Source organism: Brachionichthys hirsutus, chromosome 10 (genome assembly GCF_040956055.1).
Source record: "Brachionichthys hirsutus isolate HB-005 chromosome 10, CSIRO-AGI_Bhir_v1, whole genome shotgun sequence".
NCBI classification, from domain to species: domain Eukaryota; kingdom Metazoa; phylum Chordata; class Actinopteri; order Lophiiformes; family Brachionichthyidae; genus Brachionichthys; species Brachionichthys hirsutus.
Window position 1 is genome coordinate 5839344 of NC_090906.1, and position 19762 is coordinate 5859105.

General features: G+C 44.5%; 1 protein-coding gene across 1 annotated transcript in view; it reads left to right on the plus strand.

Moving 5' to 3' along the window:
- nbeaa (neurobeachin a) overlaps positions 1 to 19762 on the plus strand; it is a 70576-nt gene that overhangs the window by 39827 nt on the left and 10987 nt on the right. The window contains 23 exon segments of the mRNA XM_068744861.1: positions 941 to 1020; positions 1216 to 1278; positions 1592 to 1689; positions 2666 to 2758; positions 4625 to 4733; positions 4866 to 4947; positions 5167 to 5290; positions 5385 to 5577; positions 5857 to 6534; positions 6651 to 7097; positions 7267 to 7484; positions 7747 to 7900; positions 9538 to 9718; positions 11763 to 12070; positions 12166 to 12334; positions 12605 to 12987; positions 13441 to 13577; positions 14306 to 14460; positions 15485 to 15611; positions 16508 to 16627; positions 17488 to 17621; positions 18180 to 18241; positions 19501 to 19565. Coding sequence (XP_068600962.1) covers positions 941 to 1020; positions 1216 to 1278; positions 1592 to 1689; positions 2666 to 2758; positions 4625 to 4733; positions 4866 to 4947; positions 5167 to 5290; positions 5385 to 5577; positions 5857 to 6534; positions 6651 to 7097; positions 7267 to 7484; positions 7747 to 7900; positions 9538 to 9718; positions 11763 to 12070; positions 12166 to 12334; positions 12605 to 12987; positions 13441 to 13577; positions 14306 to 14460; positions 15485 to 15611; positions 16508 to 16627; positions 17488 to 17621; positions 18180 to 18241; positions 19501 to 19565 — 4180 coding nt within the window.

Below are 19762 nucleotides of genomic sequence, written 5' to 3' on the forward strand. Positions count from 1 at the left end.
ACATCAGATAAAATGATCCGAGAGATGGATTTCAATTAGAGCATGATAAACAGGACCCTCCTGGATTAAATGAGACTGTTCTAAACAGCTGACACAGCAAAATCTTATAAGATTAAAAACTCTTGTTGCCATGTAGCATTTATGAATACCTGCAGCTTGCGAGGTTTGTTTTGTACTGAATCTTCAAGGATGAGTCAAAAAGAAGGGGGGAAGTAAACTTTAACTGCCCAAAGTGAATTCGTGGAACGTGAAGAATGGGTTATCATTTCAACTATTTGGCAATTTGCGTCAGTATTTTCTGTCAGTATTTTGTATGTGGTTGCCATTATGAGTCAATTATCACAGCCCTAAGCTCTTAATGCAGTTCCAGGCTTTCAGACGGGACAGGCACGTTGATGCTAAATGCAACCATGAGAAACAGCTGAAAGCTCAAAATAGGCCTCTTTAAACACAGAGTGATTGTAAATGCTCTGAGATGTCACACGGAGGCAATGCGTCAGAAGCCACGTGAGAAATAGTCAGGCAATGTAAAAGGCTTTTGTGTTTGGCTGGATTGTGGCTTTGTAGCACGCAGAGCTTCAAAGCAGGTGCAGCGGGGAATAACAACAGCTCGGTGTCAGTCACACCGTCGATTTCATTTTTGTAATTTTCCATTTTGCTGCAATCGGTTAGAGTAAGAAAACGATCAAATACCCAGATCACCGAATTGCCTCTCGTGTTAATGACGGTGACTTTGAGTTCGAGCGGAGACAGTGTTTGTTTGTGTGTTTGTGTTTATGTGATTGTCGCTGCTGTCACCGAAGCCTTAATCCAATAACAGTAAACAATCGAGCTCGCTCAGACTCAGCTTATGACTTTTTCGCTCGTCGTTACCTTGCAGAAAAAAACAACACTTTTTCGACCAGGAAATGATTGTTCTGTTTGTGTCTGTTTGTTTTAGAGGGACCACGACCATCCCAAAAGGAGATAATATCGCTCAGAGCCTTCATGCTTCTCTTCCTCAAACAGCTGATCCTCAAGGTACGGTGAGAGAAAGGAACTGGCAAGCTTGTGGGTGCAATCAGGTTATTGATCAGCGTCCTGAATGGAGGTTTGCCATTTGCTGTATATTGAGTCCCTGCATCTCATTCATAGTTAAGAACAGGGTTAATGAAGTCACCGGAGTTTAATAAGATGAAATGGTCCGTGTCTGTTTTTGTCCCCCCCCCCGTACAGGATCGGGGTGTGAAGGAGGATGAGCTGCAGAGTATTCTCAACTACCTATTGACGATGCATGAGGTAAATGTCAGACTCCCTGTGTGAGAATAGACACCGAGCGAGAGGTCACCACTGAGCCCGGTGTCGTCGTGGCCCAATTAAAGATTGAGTCGGCTTCGGTGCGGCGGCCGCATGAAAACTGGGACAGCAATGGAACGAACAGAATAAACTCTTTGTATCAATTCATGTATTCTTGCTCTGAAATAGACCACCTGCTGCTTTGCATTCCCCATCCCTTCCCTTATTGTCTGGTGAACCTTCTATTCTTCTGTCCCTCTGGACTTCATCCTCCTCCTTAGAGTACCTGCTCATCTCCGCTTTCTTCTCTCCATAGGATGAGAATATCCACGATGTGCTCCAGCTGTTGGTGGCTCTCATGTCTGAACACCCGGCATCTATGATCCCAGCGTTTGACCAGAGAAATGGCATAAGGTGAACACACACACACACACACATCTTTGTTAATTATGATTCCAACAGATATATGTACATTGAATATATTTGAAGTTACAGTGTCGAGTAACATTAACTATTGAGTGTTAACAAACAAGATACAAAATATGTGATAAATAAATTTAAATAAAAGTTTTCAAGTTAGATTTGGATTTCTGGATTTAACATGGAATGGCATTCCTTTACTCTCCCAGGCAACAAACAAAGTGAGGAGTAGGTTCCGTCCCAGTCAGAAACAGGCATACACAACATATCTTTTGGGTTTTCACAAATCTTTGTACACGCATCAATCAAGACATGAGGCTTATTGTGTTTCCATTTCCTTAGTTACCAGATTATGGATTTAAGGGTATTGTGGTGGTTTTATGGCTGTAAATCTCAAATCGGGTTTGCAACAAATTCCTGAATTTGTTCTTTTGTATTATTTTATTTTTAGATCTTCTATTACTTGTATTTTTCCTTTCCCATGGTTGCAGGTTGATCTTAGGCTCACTCCATGAGTGGGATTTATCTCAAACGAGGGATTCCGGAGCATAATTTAATTAGTTTCATTGTATTTTCAATATTTGGAGAATTTTGTGCTCATTTTTTATTATTTTATTTTAACAATTGGACTAATATTTCATGATAATTACATTACTTTTTTTTTCATTATTTCCATGTTTTACATCATATATTACATGAATAGTGTTGAACATGATATAGCTGCTTTGCTGAATAGTTCAGCTGTTCAGCTGATGTTTCCGGTACACAGGGAAGCTTCAAGCAGCAATCTACACTTCATGTCGTCTGAATTCCCTCCTTTGCTTTAGTCACATCCTTTTTTTTTACCCAGCATGGCGACTGATGCTTTCTGCACACAGGAGAATCTCTTATAGCCTGCATGTGGGGTATTGTAACGTCTTCACTGACATTCAATGTGAAATTATTGTGGCTCTGTGTTTGACTGCTACAGGGTGATCTGCAAGCTCTTGGCCTCGAAGAGCGAGAGCATCCGAGTCCAAGCCCTCAAAGTCCTGGGCTACTTCCTCAAACACCTCGGTCACAAGTCAGTTCCTTTTCCTTTTGTGTCTATTTGTGGTGTCTGCAGGGTGAAACATCTTTGAATAAAGGGAGCAGTTAAAGCACTTAATATTTGTTCTCATCAGAGCAGTGAGACTAAAAGCCTCATATTTAGGTGTGATTGTGTGAAAACACTTAAAACTACAGCAGTGCAGCTTCCAGTGAGCCTTAGAAGGAGTGTTTGTTTGTGTGTGTGCTGGAGAAGATAATGTCCTTATCATCAAGTCCGAGCGGAATAATCATTCTGACAGCGTGCACTGGCAGGGGGAGGATCCTTGATGAGCAGCCATGAATATTAGGGGGTTTGTTCGTCCCGTGTGACAAACGCGCCTCTCGCTGAACGACGTGGGAGTCGACTGCCAAACTGCACCTGAGCCCTGGGCCTTTGGTGTCCCACCTACTGAACATCTGCACCAACCAAACATTCTGTGGAGCTGCCTTTTCAATCTTGCACCAAAAACTCAGAAACTCAGTGCTGCTGGAAATGGAAAATCACTCGCAGTACAGAAAAACATTGAATGTTTGAAAGATGTTTTCACCTGCGTTGGTTTGTCTGTTAGCAGATAACTCAAAATGTTCTGGATGGATCTTGATTAAATGTTCATGAAATGTTGGGATTGTTACCAGGACCAGTTGAATACATTTTGGTGATGATCCAGAAGAGATCCTGGATTCTGGATCACTTTGAATTTTTTGGAAACATTGCATTCACTGGAGCTTCAAAATGTGTTCTTCATTATCCCGGTTGGTTATTGACCGATGTTTATGGAATTTGACAGTCAAGTAGGGTGGGGGTCTCCATCTCACCACTGAATTTCATCTTGATCGGATCCAGAATGAGGTCAGGAAAAAATATAAAATGTTAACATTGAAAACACCATTTATGGATTAAAAAATCAGTTAAAAACACATATTAACTCTGATTTACTTTTGCTTTTCATGGTTGGTGTATAAAAATACCAATAACAATTTAGAACCTGTTGATGATGATCCAGATCACCATGTGGACGGTGTCAATCTGATTAGGCGCAGAATGAGCTGCTTGGCGGAGGTCTGCGCTCTCTGAGTCACCATGAATCAGTTGAATGTTATGTAATCACTGTTCATTTGTTTGTAGGCATGATATCTCAAAAGGTTGTCAACAGATGTCGATTAAATTCTTTGTGGGAGTGAATCATGGACATGAACGAGTTCATAAGATGTTCACCTCTGATGAACAATAATTACCGGATTGTGTGTGACGCCATTTCCCAGTTGAGGTTTTAGTGATGTCTGCAGAGAAATACGCTCTGAGCTTGGCTGAGTTCTGAATCCGAACATTGCTGGGCATCAGTCTGTGAGCGGTGGATGTGCAGTCTAAGGTCGAGACTCCATGAACGCACAAAAGAGTTGACTTCGCTGCCGCTCTCCTGTTAAAGAGCCTCAGCTCAGTCTCACTGTCTGTCTTGTTGACCAAACACAGATCAGAGAGGCCAGAAGTGGGTAGGATGGAGCATAACTTTGTCTGCATCATTTAGATGTTTCATGTGTCCAGCATTATTTAGTCAAACCTGATCTCTGAGCCGCTCAAATGAAGTCTTTCAGCGATGCAACGTCTTCACCCAGCGGTGAGACTAACAGTCGAGCTTCGCTCTTTACTAGCAGACAACATTCCCCCAGTAACTAATCCAATTTTTCTTTTCTCTCTTGTCGATATTGGTTTGTCGTCCTCTTTGTTCCTATCATAGCTGACAGGTCCACATAACGCCACCTGCCAATATCAGGCTATCATCAGCCCCGCAGGCAATCAATGCCATTTTACACTGTCATAAATTCAGTTATGAATGGCGGGCTGCTGCGTGTGTTTCTGCAGGAGGAAGGTGGAGATCATGCACACACACAGTTTGTTCACACTACTGGGGGAGAGACTGATGATGCACACCAACACCGTCTCTATCACCACCTACAACACTCTGTATGAGGTACGTGATTATTTAGCTCTGGCTCATTGACACATTGCTTTTTTGGGGTTTTGTTTATGGCAGCATACATCACTTATGCCCTTCTAGTTGATTTTGATCAGATTTTCTGCCGTTGATCTTCTGTTTGTGCAGATTCTGACAGAGCAAGTCTGCACTCAGGTGGTTCACAAGCCACATCCTGAGCCAGACTCCACCATCAAGATCCAGAATCCCAGTGAGAACAAAAATCCTGTAGCTTGCGTCTGTCTCTGTCTCTCTGTCTCTCTGCTGTCTGCTAATGATTCATTATTGTTTTAATGCATCAACATTTTTTTAGAAGCTGACGCTGCCTTGCATTCTCCGGTTCCTTACATGCATTTTCTCACTTTTTTCTTTCCTTGTCCTCGCTCCACTCTCCACTCCCCTTTTCCTGATATTTTTGCCACCTCCTCAGTGATTTTAAAGGTTGTCGCCACCCTGCTAAAGAACTCCTCTCCCAGTGCTGAACTCATGGAGGTCAGGAGACTCTTCCTCTCTGACATGATAAAACTCTTCAGCAACAGCCGTGAGAACAGGCGGTAAGAGCGCACCGAGCACATTTGAGACGATACAATGATCAATATATTGTGATATTGGGTCAGACTCACGTGCAGTGCTTGTGCCGTGCACCAGTTGCCTGCTGCAGTGCTCCGTGTGGCAGGACTGGATGTTCTCCCTTGGATACATCAATCCCAAGAACCCAGAGGAACAGAAGATAACCGAGATGGTGTATAACATTTTTAGGATACTACTCTACCACGCCATCAAGTATGAATGGGGAGGTTGGAGGGTCTGGGTTGATACCCTGTCCATTGCACACTCCAAGGTAAGAGCAGGATAGTGTGGGGACTCTGCAATGCATCTTTCTGATGTGCAGAGTGTTGCATTATTGAATTCAACTTTCTGTTTGCCGTCTTTGTAATTCTGGATGAATGGACATATGGAGATTATAATTCATCCATAGTAAGTCTAAGAATCCAAAACGCCTTATTTTTGTCATCTGGCCTCTAGATGACCCTCAGAAGAGCTAACTGGTGGGCGGGAACTATTGTCAGTGCTTGTGTTCTAATCCCGTAACCAACTACATCCTGACCATTTCTCACAGGTGACCTATGAAGCCCATAAAGAATATTTGGCTAAGATGTACGAAGAGTACCAAAGGCAGGAGGAGGAAAACATGAAGAAGGGGAAGAAAGGGTCGGTATCAACCATCTCTGGGCTTTCTGCCACGCCTGCTCCTGTTGTCAATGGCAACCTGGAGATTGATGACAATTCCCAGACACAGACGCCTGAGAGCGAGGCTGAGTACAGCGAGGGGGCGGGTGGAGACTCGCGGAACCTCCTCGCCGAGGGAGCTGTGAAGCGACCCAATGGAGAAGCCTTGACACCCGGCGACCAGAGCACTGGTCCTGGAGTGAGGGTGGAGGTCCACGACCTGCTGGTGGACATTAAAGCAGAGAAGGTAGAGGCCACAGAAGTAAAGCTGGATGACCTGGACTTGTCTCCAGAAGGTCTTAGTGGAAGTGGAGGTAGAGCAGGAATCGAGAATGGACCTCTGGTAGAGGTGGATTCTCTCCTGGGTAGTGCTTACTGTGCTGTAGTTCAAAACCTAAATGGGAATCTGGCGCCGAAAGACGACGCTTCAGCCTCAGTGGTCGGGATGGGGTCAAGCCTGGGACTCTCAGGAGTCCATCTGGAGGATGACGGGAACATGGGGCCACTCATCACACTGGCAGACGAGAAGGACAGTGTCCCAAGCAACAACGGGTTTCTCTTTAGCAAGGTAGTCCATTATATGAACGTTATTGTCACAGATTAATAAAAGCTTTCCCAGAATACGCCAACTCAGCCATTGTTTCATCTCCTCGACCATTTTTTTCCCCCTTTAAACTCCTCAAGGTTGATGAGAAGCTGCTTCCAGCTCTGGCAGCCACGGACCCCCTTGTGCTGCCAGCCCCTGAGCAGCCCACTCCATCCGGCACAGTAATGGCCCCCTCCACTTCCAGTGCCAGCGATGACCTCAGCCTACTGGCGCACATGACCAGCTGCAGCTCTGATTTAACACAGGCCCAGAGACACGCTTCAGGCGAGCTTCCAGAGGAGGAGCCCTTCAAGATCCAGAGTCCACTTGCTGACATCAGCTCCATTGCTGAGGCTGAGAGCCAATCCCAGATCCTCGGAGCCTCGAGACCAGACTTCCCAGAAGGGGAGTCCACATCCGGAGCAGAGGGAGAGGCCGCGGGGCCCAAGACTGGCGACACAGCCAGCACCACCTCCGATACGGAGAGGTCGGATGATGGAAAAGACAAAGACACGAAGAAGATCCAGACTACGGCGACCACTCAGGTGTGTAGTCAATCCTGAAACGTTTATGATGCTATACGTTTGCGATCGTGGGCGCCTTAGTGCCGTTTGGCTCTAAATGAGAAACCTTTGCTTACGTGAGACTACTCAGCGTTGCAGTGTAAGTCTTTGGCCGACTGACTGAGTCTTTGCCCCCCCCACCATGCTGCAGGCCCTCCACAGTCGTACTGCTGCCCAGTTAGAGCGGGACCTACGCGTGGACCTCGGGTTCAGGGGCATGCCCATGACGGAGGAGCAGCGCCGGCAGTTCAGCCCCGGCCCACGGACGACCATGTTCCGCATTCCAGAATTCAAATGGTCGCCAATGCATCAAAGGTTGCTCACCGACCTGTTGTTCGCCCTGGAGACTGACGTGCACGTGTGGAGGAGGTGAGTTAGGGTGTTGCAAGCATCCCTCTTGCAAGCCAGGTGTAAAATGAGGTTGTCTTACAGTGTTCATACAACATTTATCACAAGATAGCTTTGCTTTTGTTGAACCTTCTGGTGTCTCCATGATAGAAAGCTCTTTTATTTCACAACCGTAACACTACCTGAATTACACTTGACTCGTGAAGTAAAAAGTGAGATCTACTATGTTTCAATTCCCAAACTGTATTCTCCACTTTCATCCAACCCTTATTTTGCATTTTAGCCACTCCACCAAGTCAGTGATGGATTTTGTGAACAGCAATGAGAACATCATTTTCGTCCACAACACCATCCACCTCATCTCTCAGATGGTGGACAACATCATCATTGCCTGCGGAGGCATCTTACCTCTGCTGTCTGCTGCCACCTCCCCTTCTGTAAGTGATTCTCCTCTGCCCCGCTGTGGCTGGAGGCGAAACTGCAGGTCGTCACCTGCTTTGTTCATTTGCAGTGCAGGTGGTGTCGCCGAGTACGGACTAAAGCTGATTCGTCCTCATGTTGAGGGAAGCAGCGAAAGATTGAAAATATAATTTGTTGTTTCAATTAGATTTTTTGGGTATTTTAGCATCTGAAAGACTTTCAAAAGGTACTTGTTAGTCTTAATTAAAAATGGATCTAATGATTACACTTTCTGGATTCCTCTCTTCTGTATCACCTTGTATTTCACTGTCTATCTAACACTTCCTGCATAATATTTAAAGCTTTATCTAATTGCTCCCCTGAACCTTTTAACCAACAGTCTGTTTGATTTGGCGTTTTGGGGATTGATTTTCTTTAACCATTTTCTTTTTCTTTTCCTCTCTGTGTTACGTGTATTTTGTGTATTTTCTCGTCTTTCTGTCTCTGTTTTTGTCTGTTTTTGCATGTGCAGAGTTCTAAGAGTAGTGCCAACACTGTAAGTTGCAGTTCCTTCCTCTCTTACTGTTCCGCCAATCCTTGGTTTTGGGTTATTTACGACTGTGCAAACACAAAACCTTGCTTGTCAGACATCCATAGTGTTTCTATGTTTTGTGGTGCTTCGTTGCCCTTAAAAGGTTGTTTCTATTGTTATGTATTGATCTCCCTGCCCGGATGTGTCTTAGCTCTTAAAAGGACTAAAAATATGGAACAAGAAATGCTTTGTATAATATTCCAACACTTTTTAATATTATACAAATAAGTGTCCTTAAAACTGAGAAGACATGGATTGATAATAAGGAGAAGCCAGACTGAAGATATGAGGTGTATTTTATTTTAAAAAGGCATGTTTTCCCAAAAGTCCTTGGGGGGTTGCATCTGCTAAGCCTGTCCCGTTTGTATCAACACTAAAGAAGGCAGGAGGAGCCAGACCCCAGAGAGGGTCAAAGGGAGAGGAGGTGACCCCTGTTCCTGGGGGAGGAGGCGCAGGGGGAGAGGTGCGTAACAGCCTGAGAGTCCCAGCATCACCAGAAGAGCTAACAACACCAACCCGAGCCCTTGTGTCATCTCCTTTTGTGTCTGTTACTTCCCAAACGTCACCGAGCCTGCACTTTGTTGACTCTGTCCTGCTTCCTGAAGCAGAGGCACAGCAAACCGCACCGTTTTCAAACCAGCCACCGCTTCGCTGCCTGCAGAGTTAACACAGATGTGCTGTGAATTGGGTCATTAAATAGCCGAGTTAATTTGAACTGAAAGGGTTATTAAAGACAAGCGTCTCTCTACGCTCTTCCTGTTATTCTGCCACACTGCCCCACTGTTGCCATCAGACTGCACCTCCCGTGTCGTGTAGAAAACCTCATGTTGTCAGGTTTGATAATAGACGTATATATTTTCACCTTCCCAGCATGACGAGTTGCTTTTTCCTGTTTTTCTGTCGGTGTGACCCAGCTCCTTGCGCTTTCTATAGGTTGCTTATGTGGTTTAAAAGAGTATATTACAGTATTTCAGCACCTTTCCAAAAGCCCAGTGGGAGAGGATCCAGTTCGCCATTGTTTACAAGCTGGTGTCTCAGTTAATAACCAGCAAGCGTGTGTTTGTACTTCTCCTCCCTCCCCAGACGGAGCTGGAGAACATCGAGGCGACGCAGGGTATGTCCTCGGAGACGGCGGTCACGTTCCTGTCTCGTCTCATGTCCATGGTGGACGTTCTGGTGTTTGCCAGCTCTCTAAACTTTAGCGAAATTGAAGCGGAGAAGAACATGTCGTCAGGAGGACTGATGAGGCAGTGCCTCCGTCTGGGTGTGTGCCACTTTGATGTATTCAGTTTTAAGATCTTCGTGCTCTTATTGACCAAGGCTGACACAAAACCAGTGTTTTTGTTTCAGTCTTTTGTTGAATTGTAAAATGTAATGTCTCGTATTTTTGTTGTGTAAAACTCAGTACAAAATTCCAATTACATAAATAGAAAAAAGTTACAGGGCCTCACGTTGACCTTTTGTTTTTTCTAAATCGATGACTTGGTGACAAGTTGGGGATGAACTTTCTGTTAATTTGATTATCAGGACTGAACTATTGGATTCTTGTTGAAGGAGGTTAAGAAATAATGTTCAAGATGTCCTAGAATTGGTTTGCCATATGATTCTCTATGTCACTTTAGCGGTTGTTCATTCCCGCATAGATGGCACGTTTTTTTTATTTATGTTTTTCATTTCACTTTTTTATTGGCTTCAACCGGTCGTGTGTTCTTCTACAGCTTTATCCAGCGCGGACATTTCTCATAGTTGTTTGTCGGTTTAGGGAAGGTAATAAACCGGATACCTCCTTCCAGTCGTTCTGGGTACCGGTCGTCATGGTTACACAAGCCGTGACTGCAATGCTTCACCATTTTTGATTAGTTCTTAGGCTTTGGATGACACGCTACCGGTAATCAAAGCGCTGCTAGGCTTGTTTGTCTGAGGAATCGAACATGTACACATGCACGTGGCGCCCAGACGTGACGTGTAGCATCATGATTGGTCTACTAAGTCATGTGGGTGTGTTTACGGAAAGGCCAATTGATATGCATACATTCAAAATATATTTTGAATCTTTGGTTTTTTCAGCATTTAATTATTATTTAAGTCCACCTTTAAATTTTTTTGTGCGCTCCTGTTAGACAAGGTTGTAACAAGGGTTTGTGAAGTCGTTTTTTGCCCTTCATGTTCCTTCATTCATATTATTGTCCCTGGATTTGTCAAATGCACAGTTCAGGTTCACACCAAAATAAAACCGACTATTTTATGCAAGTATTTGGGAGGTTGTTTTTCACATCTCGGGTTAGGCTCGTTAGTTCTACCGAATTTACAATTGTGTGCCTTCAGCGTTGTGGGATCCGTTGAGTTCTGTTCTGACTATGCCCCACCTACACAAAACAAAGCCTATAAAGACGTGGTTTGTTGTTTGAGTTTGCGTGGAAGCGGAAGAACTTTACTGGCCTGCACGGATCGCTGACCTCCACCCCACTGAATGCCTTTGGCTTGAACTGGAATGGAGACTATGAGCAAGCTTTTCTCACCCAACATCATTGTCTAACCACACAAATGCTCTTCTGCATATACTGTATGGTCAAACGTTTCCCACACACATTCTCTAAAATCTTGTAGAAGGCCTTCCCAGAAGAGTGGAAGCTGCTATATGTGTAGCAGGGGGGAGCGATTCCATATGAATGCCTCTGAATTTAGAATTTAAGGTCATAAAGGTTCCTATGGGTGTGAGAGCCAGGTGTCTAACATACAATGTGTGTGTGTGTGTGGGTGTGTGTGGGTGTGTTGTGTCTTACCTGCAGCTGTGTCGAACAAAGCACAAAAAAGATGTCTCTTTCCACAGATCATGACCCAGTTGCTAGGAATTCCAACTTCGTTGGAAGATTCACATAATTATTATTTTTTTCTGTGAAACTAAGTTATACCAGCTGCATTTTGTTACATAAGGAAAATAGTCACTATAAAACCCATCATTGCATCTGAGAATTAACTTCAGAAACGAGGTCATGAATTCTGGAAAGAGATATTTTTTTGGGGGGGGAGGTGATTTTAGCAACACAGTTAAAGGGACATCCAATTCCTATATATTTGAGAAAAGGCAGGTATCTGATCTCTCCATCAATCTGGATCAGTTAACGCTGCTTAAAATCAAAATGTCCATTTGTGCGTGATCAAATGATCTATAAAACAAACATCACTGAACAATTGGGAGGATTGATATTTACTTTGGTTGTTTTTTGTTTTCAGGGATGAAATGTGATGAGAAATAAAAAGCTCTCTTCAGCACCCGAATCTTACTGTTCCTGTCTCCTCTTCATCAGTTTGTTGCGTGGCAGTGAGGAATTGTCTGGAGTGCAGGCAGAGGCAGAGAGATCGGAGCTGCAAGTCCTCCTTAACCAGCAGCAAATCGCAGGACAGTCTTCATAGTGCATCCACCACCAGCAAGGTACAACACACACACATATACACTCTGTGTAAATGCATTCCACACACACACACACACCAATTAAAATCTGACACAGACACATAAAAATGTATGACATCTGTTTTCCATATTAAGCAGGATCCAGACAGACTCCTGCAGGATGTAGACATCAATCGTCTACGAGCTGTGGTGTTCAGAGATGTGGTGAGCATGTGTTTGCGTGTATTTTTTACTATAGGGTATCGATGTTTGTTACAATTTCTAATATTTTTATGTGTGTGTGTGGTATTTTGTGTCAGGATGACAGTAAGCAGGCTCAGTTTCTAGCTCTGGCAGTCGTCTACTTTATCTCAGTTCTCATGGTATCTAAGTACCGGGACATTTTGGAACCCCAACGAGAGATTGGCAGAACCACCAGTCTGTCGGGGAGAAGCATCCGCCACGAGATCAACTCCCCAACCAGTACAGGTCTGGTTTTTCTTTTGCTGTAATATTCTCAGTATTGTTTCGTCTCAGTGGTGACATTGTTTCATTTTTCTCAAACCAATAACGTGACCTTCTTCAAGAAAAGGGAAAGCGGAGAAAATGGGAAGGATGTTATTTGATGGAGAAATAAAAGCTTCAAACAGAGAGAAAGGGGCTGAAAATGATACTTTGAAGATGGACAACATGCTAGAAGTTCAGTTTATGTGTCATGTTTCCTTTCATTTCATTGAATTCTTTATTCCTTTCTTCCAGAGCACCCATCCACACCATTCTCTGACCGCGACAAGCAGACCCCCACCCCTGTGGACGACTCTCCCCGGGGCGGCCTCCCCCACACGGATTCAGGCATCGGAGAGGAGGGCCATGTGGCCGGATCTCTGAATGGCTCAGAGATGGGTTTGGGGCTCGGCCTTGGCCTGGTGGGGAGAGAGACAGACAGAGACAGAGATTTGGGAGGAGTAGGTGGAGGTGGGATAGGCGGGACGGATCTGTTATGTAGCCTGTCGGATGTCAGGAGGTCTCAGGAGAGTCTCCTGGATTCTCCCCACAACCCCAGTTCCAACCCCAATTCCAGCCAAGCCCCACCTTCATCTATCTCCAGCATCAGCCAAGCAAACAAAGGCATCAATGTCAAGGTGGGACTGAGCGACACCATGACTAGCCTCCTAGTAATTGGATTTCTGTCTGCGTACAAGGAGCATGTCTGCATGCATTATTTTGTGTGTATTTTGGTATGTCTGCGCATCTCCTAGAGATGAGAAATATGTTTAGGTCAGGAAGTACATTTACTCTGTACTATTGAGGAGTCCTTGAACGCTGTTAAATACGGTGCAGAGGATCAGGGAGCATCAGGGGTTTTAGGTTTGAGCTAGCCTTCTCTCAGTGAAGGGAATAAGGTATTGTTAAAACATGCACATCTTTCGTACTCATTTAAATTCATATTCTACTCCAGGAAAATATGTTTAGCAAAGCATAACATGAGCAATTTTATGGTTCAATTTTAAGAGATGGAAAAATGGCAAAACATATTCAATCCATTGAACTCAAATCTGCTGTATCCTGAGGCGTTTGTTTTCCCTGACATGCAGGAGATCCTGAAGAGTTTGGTGGCAGCTCCAGTTGACGGCGGGGAGTTGGGACAGGAATCTGGGCCGACCCCCTACCATCCAGACCCCGCCCTGAAGACACACCCCATGCTGCCCATGCAGTTCCACTCCTTCGACAGGTCAGTAGCAGTTCAGTGCTTTGCCTACAAAAGGGCAGAAAAGCAGGATCATTGCAGCCTGACACTCATCAATGAATAATATTTCCTGGGGGATTTATTTATTTTTTTTTCTTGATGTGTATTATTATGTGATTATTTGTCAAATTTCTGCATGGATTTATAAATGCTGTTGCTTAGAAATGGATTTGTATCAAGACAATGGCGTTTCAATATTTACAGCCGTTTAATTACAACTTACTGCAGTCAAGCTGTTGCTTTCAATTGTTTTGATATAAAATAAAACATAAGAAAAGCATAAAAAAAATGCTGAGCACTATGGCTTAATAGCAGTTTGTTGCATTGATATTCATTGACTTTCACAATTTGGTATTTAAATATATAACAATATAATGCCCATGCACTTTATTTTTTCCAGAGTGTCATATCTGATCAATATCTTGGATATATATTGCTGAATATTGAATTCCCTGGGCAGGCCAAGATATCGATTTCCACGCAGGCACAGATTTTCCTCTCCGTTACCGTATCGATTTTCTGCTGAGTCATGATCTGCTTGCGACCTCCATGCATCACATGCCTCTTATCCTTGATTCTGCCCTGTGGCAACCTTGAGAGCAGAGCTATTGATTGAAGAGATGCGTAGTCGTCCACAGATGGCTCTATATTCACCTCTGGTTTGTCTACACCATGAATCAAGCCGGTTGACTGATGCGGCCCTTCTCTTGCAGGAGCGTTGTGGTTCCAGTCAAAAAGCCACCGCCTGGTAGCCTGTCAGTCAACACAGTGGGCACACCGACCACTGGTGGAGCAGTCACTGCTGGCAGCACGCCAAACATTTTTGCTGCGGCAACAGCAACACCTAAAAGCATGATCAACACCACAGGTGAGACATAAACAGATGCACATGTCTGTCTTTCATTTTCTAAATATACACGTTTTCATTCATTCATTGCTCTGATCGCGTCATCCTAAATCAGGGTCATGGGTATTGCTGGAGCCTATCCTAGTAGTCTATGGGCTGGAGGCGGGGTACACCCTGGACAAGCCGCCAGTCCATTACAAGGCCACACACACTCACACCTGCAGACAATTTAGTTTAACCAGTTCACCTGTTTTTGGAAGTGAAAGGAAGCCGGGAGAAAATGCAAACACCTCGCAGAAAGGCTCCAAGTTGGATTTGATCCTGCGCCACCATGCCGGAATACAAATGTTTTTGATTTTTTTTTAACCACATGCAGTAGATTTGTGTACTGATTTTTGCCGGTGTTTGTTTGTCTGTCCGTCTGTTTGTTAGCAAGATAACTCAAAACGTTCTGGATGGGTCTGGATGAAATGTTGGGAATGTTATCAGGAATAGATGATCTAGAAGAGATCCTGGATTCTGGATAGCTTTGAAATTTTCAGTAACATTGCAGCGGTTCAAAATTTTGTTCCTCAATATCTCTGTTGATTATTGACGGATGTTTATGGAATTTGACACAATCATATAGGGTGGGGGCCTCTATCTCACCACCGGATTTCATCTGGATCGGATCCAGAATGACATTAGGAAAAATATATAACATACAGGATAACAACATAAGAATTAACTGGATCATGAGATAAGATCCGGCCGAATCTGACAACTTGTGCTGCATCAAACGTACATAATGGATAAAAAAACGGATTTGTTCCCCGGGAAGGATCGTGTGTATTGATTTCATTGCTGTTCTCACAAACTGGGACCATTAGCAGAAGACAAGGAGCAGTCTGTCCCAGTAAATTCTATACAAATTGAATTTGAACACAGCTGAGCGGTTCCTTAATTTGTTTCTTGTGCTATTATCCTGCACGCTTAAACTCGGCCATGGCTCATTCATGGCAATATCGCACGTCTTCTTTCATCACTCTCCCTCCTGGCCGTCTAGGTGCCACAGACTCTGGCTCCTCCTCCTCCTCCTCTTCTTCCTCATTCGTTAATGGTGCGACTAGTAAGAATCTACCCGCGGTGCAGACGGTGGCTCCCATGCCAGAAGATACTATGGAGAACATGAGGTTAGTGCCCTGAGCCCAACAGAGCTTGTTATCTCTTCAAGCAGTCACTTTCCTCTCATTCTTTCTTTTTTCCTCCTTTTGATTTGGCTTTTTTTTCTTGAATGCCTGTTGTTGCTTTTTCCAACTTTGTCCCTCTTTCACTTTACACGTAGGTCTTCATCCTCCCCAAACCCCTCACACACTAGCAGGACACTGATGGACACTGGGGTGCAGGCACATGTCTTCTGAGGCTCAGATGGCTGAGTTAGAATGATTCAACACGGTTTAATACTTGAACTGCTGTTGAGCTCAGTGACAAATGACCAGAAATCAAAAGCCACAAATATTTTAGTTCCACATCATCAGCCATAAAAAGGATACGGGACCAGTGCTGACATTCCTCTGTCACGCTGACATCATCCCATTTAAATCAAGATGGTGATCACGTGGCTCTGAATCCATGGTAACTCGCACACGTGCATACTGCCCACACATCCCACTCTTCATCCCTGACATGCCAACACTGTTTTAATGCTCAAATGTACCGAAGAGTATAATATCAATACTCCTGATAGATTTCAGAAGTGAAAGACTTGTCAATTGAAATGTCATAAACATGTTTGAATTGTGTTTCCATCCTCTGTGTAGGCCTCTGACACTCCAGTAGCATAAGATGATCTGTGGTGTGAGACGATTCGTGATGAGGAACCATAACTGTAACAGTTCTGTAGACGTTTGTGTCGATGTGCTCTCTCTCTCTCTCTCTCTCTCTCTCCATACATGATCTTTGCAGTGCCGTGTGCTTCTAAAAGTCCACACGCATGCGAGTGGTGAGCGTGTGCTCATGTGCTCCTTAATCAGCGTGCATCTCTGTTAAGTGTGTGTTTGTATTATTGTGTGTGTGGTTTGTATTGCAGTGCCTATTGTGAGGTGGCGCAGTGTGCGCTGCGCAGCGGTCAGACGCCCCCTGAGCTCAAGTCTTTTAGCTCTCTGGCAGGCTTCCAGGCAGCTCCCCGAGATGCAGGACAGTGTTTTAGGCAAGAAGTGACTTACCTGTCCTACCACCGCCCAACTCACCCCCCCCCCCTTGCCCCACCACCACACACACCCTCTGCCACTCCCAGCCACTCCGAAGTCTTTCTCTGCTCACACTAACCACTTCAGACCTGAGTCAGAACGTCTTTTTAGACTTCACTCTATATTGAGAAATGCCTTCCATTGAACACACTGAATACAAAGAGCTGATTTGTGAACACTCGAGGCTCAGGTCAGCATTGTTAACACACCTCACTGCCATTGTGGGTCCATCGTTTAGCCTGCTTTGCTGCTCTCCCACTGACTTTTTTTTCTCCATTTCTAAACCAAACACAAAACAGAGAAGTGTTCCACTCTGCAATTCACCTGCACCTCTACACACAAGACCCTCATATGAAAATGTGTAGCTTCTGCAATATGAATGTGCATTACATACACTGTATTTACCTGCAGTTTGAAATAAGGGCAGTTTTGTCTTTTATTTCCCATCTGGCTTCGCTCATCCCTCGATTCATTCAGCGATTAGCCCTAAAACTAGTGTCACCATTAGCCCCACTAACCCAGGCCTCGTGCTTCCATATTAAACCGTCATAACATTCCCCACGATGTTGGATTTTTTTCTTCTGTGTCCATTTGAGACATTTTTATATCCTTTCATTTTAAATTCTTTCTTCTTGCCCTTCCCTTTTCCTCCCCTGAATTCCGCATGTGCATCCTTTTTTTTTTTTTATGTCCCGACTCATTTCTTTGCACGTATACCTCATCCCCTCATGTAATCTCTTCTTCCCTCGTCATTATTTTCCTTCCCTTATCTTCCTTCCTGTTATCTTCATCTCTCTATCTCACCTGCCACCCTCTGCAGCATCACCACCAAGCTCGAGCGCGCTCTGGAGAAGGTGGCCCCCCTGCTGAGGGAGATTTTTGTGGACTTTGCCCCCTTCCTGTCCAGGACGCTGCTGGGTAGCCATGGGCAGGAACTGCTCATTGAAGGTACAGGTGCTGTACACGGCTCCTTTTCTCTAACTGGCGTCTCTCTGTGGAGTCTCCCCATTCACTGTCCCTCACTGCGATGCGTGTGACAACTAGTGAGCGTGGAAGGAGTGAGTGGGTGAATGAGTGGATGTGCTGACAAGTGAGAGCGATGCGTGTCTTTTAGTTGGCTGCTTTTCTCATGTCAGGATTTGACGCTGCTTTTAAACAGCTATTTAGATGACGTCATGGTTAAATCAGATATGTTGAGTTTCAGTTCTGTTTGTCTCCTCTGCCCACCTGCTTCCTGGCGTCCTGTTTTCGTGATCCACCGTCTCAATGTCGCTCTCCCTCTCTCTTCACCTTCTTGTCCTTCCCTCCTCTCTCCTTCCTTATCTTCTTCTCTTTGTCTGTCGCCCCTGTCTGAACTGTGGCATGCTTTTTTTTATGAACATGGTTGTGACGACTGTGCCTAACAGCAGAAGCCACTGCACTACGATGTCGTCTTAGCTATATCTGTGGCGTGTTTGTCAGTGCGGTAAAGGTATAGCACCTGACCGTGTTGTGTGTGTCCTTGCACTGCAGGTCTAGTGTGCATGAAGTCCAGCACGTCGGTGGTGGAGCTCGTAATGCTGCTCTGCTCTCAGGTTGGTCACCCTTCACCTCTACTCCTCGTTCCTCTGTTTGCTGTCATCACACAGCGTGCCCTTAAATTGTCTCCTCTCTATTTCATCCTGAACATGTGCCTTAGGCGCCTAATAACGGCTGTAAAAGTCAGCTGCACACAGGGAGCTCTGGAATTATTGATCTGCCCTATGAGGCACGGTTAACTTTGGAATGAGCGCATTGCAGATGTAATTCAATATCAGCGTTTGTGCATCATAGCAACACAGATTTTACTCTACATATGCATGTGAAACATTTATTTTAATATTTTGCATTCCACTAAGCAAATGACATCATGAGGGTATCAGTATTTTTCACATAGACTATCTGGCTCATATCTATATTCTGTATTTACTGAATAACACTCAAAGCTAGAGCTGCAATAGAGCGGGACTTACTTCTGCAGGTCGTTCTCCAGGTGGCGTCGGCGATCGCTGGTGCTCTTTTCTTTTGTATTATGAAGTTTCTTTTCCTCCTTGTTGGGCTCGCTATAGGCATTCTCCTACTCATCTTTTTCTCAGCTCTTCTTTCCTGCTCCGTGTTTTCTGCTCCATTTTTACTCCAGTCATCCAGTAGCAACAGCCTCCATCTACTGCCCCTTCTCCTTCCTCTCTGCCCCTTCCTCTCACCACTCCCTCCGCTTTACCCCTGGCTGGCTGCTCGTCAGCATGTATAGTATTACCAGTGTCTCCGGCCCTGTCTGCCATTAGCGGCCTCGGAGAGCAAACCCAAGCCTGGATATTGATCCTCTGGATGTGGGGGGGATGTAACAGGAGCTGCTTAACAGCCTTAAGAGCTAATGGAGCGCGGATAGTTTGAGGCTTTCAGCAGCATTCATGCTCAAAAGTCCTCACTCTCATATGCACAAACAAACAGGATATTTACTCTTCGAGGGATGCATTAGCATCAGGAAGCTCTAAAGATGTCCCTTCATCCCAAACCTGACTGCGTGAAATAGGATTGGATGATCATAGACCATAGAAATATGAGCAGCAGTTTGGTCATTATTCTCATAACCACACACAGCTGAGGCCATTGTAGGCGATAAAGTTGTCTGGTACTATTGAATTAAGTGAGTAAGTGCAGTATATATATATTTTTTTTTCAATTATTTGAGTCAAAAACAGATATTTATTAATTAACGGACTTGCATATCTAGTCCGTAGATACATCATTATATCAGCAAACACAGACACATCCAGTGGTTTAATACTGTATTCATTTTGATGTCTCCTCTTAGGAGTGGCAAAACTCCATTCAGAAGAACGCCGGACTGGCCTTCATCGAGCTCATCAACGAGGGGAGGTAATCCATCACAGAGGCTTAACTTTCACGCAACATAATTCCCCCTGATTCACGCATAAGCCCCAACTCTGTTATTAGTGCCTAAGAACTAATGGGCATGACCAAGCTCTAATGAGAACCATGCCAGGATAAGTGCATGGTGTCATGTGTGTTTAGCAGCAAATCAGATCATTAAACTGCAATTAAGTTTGCAGTTA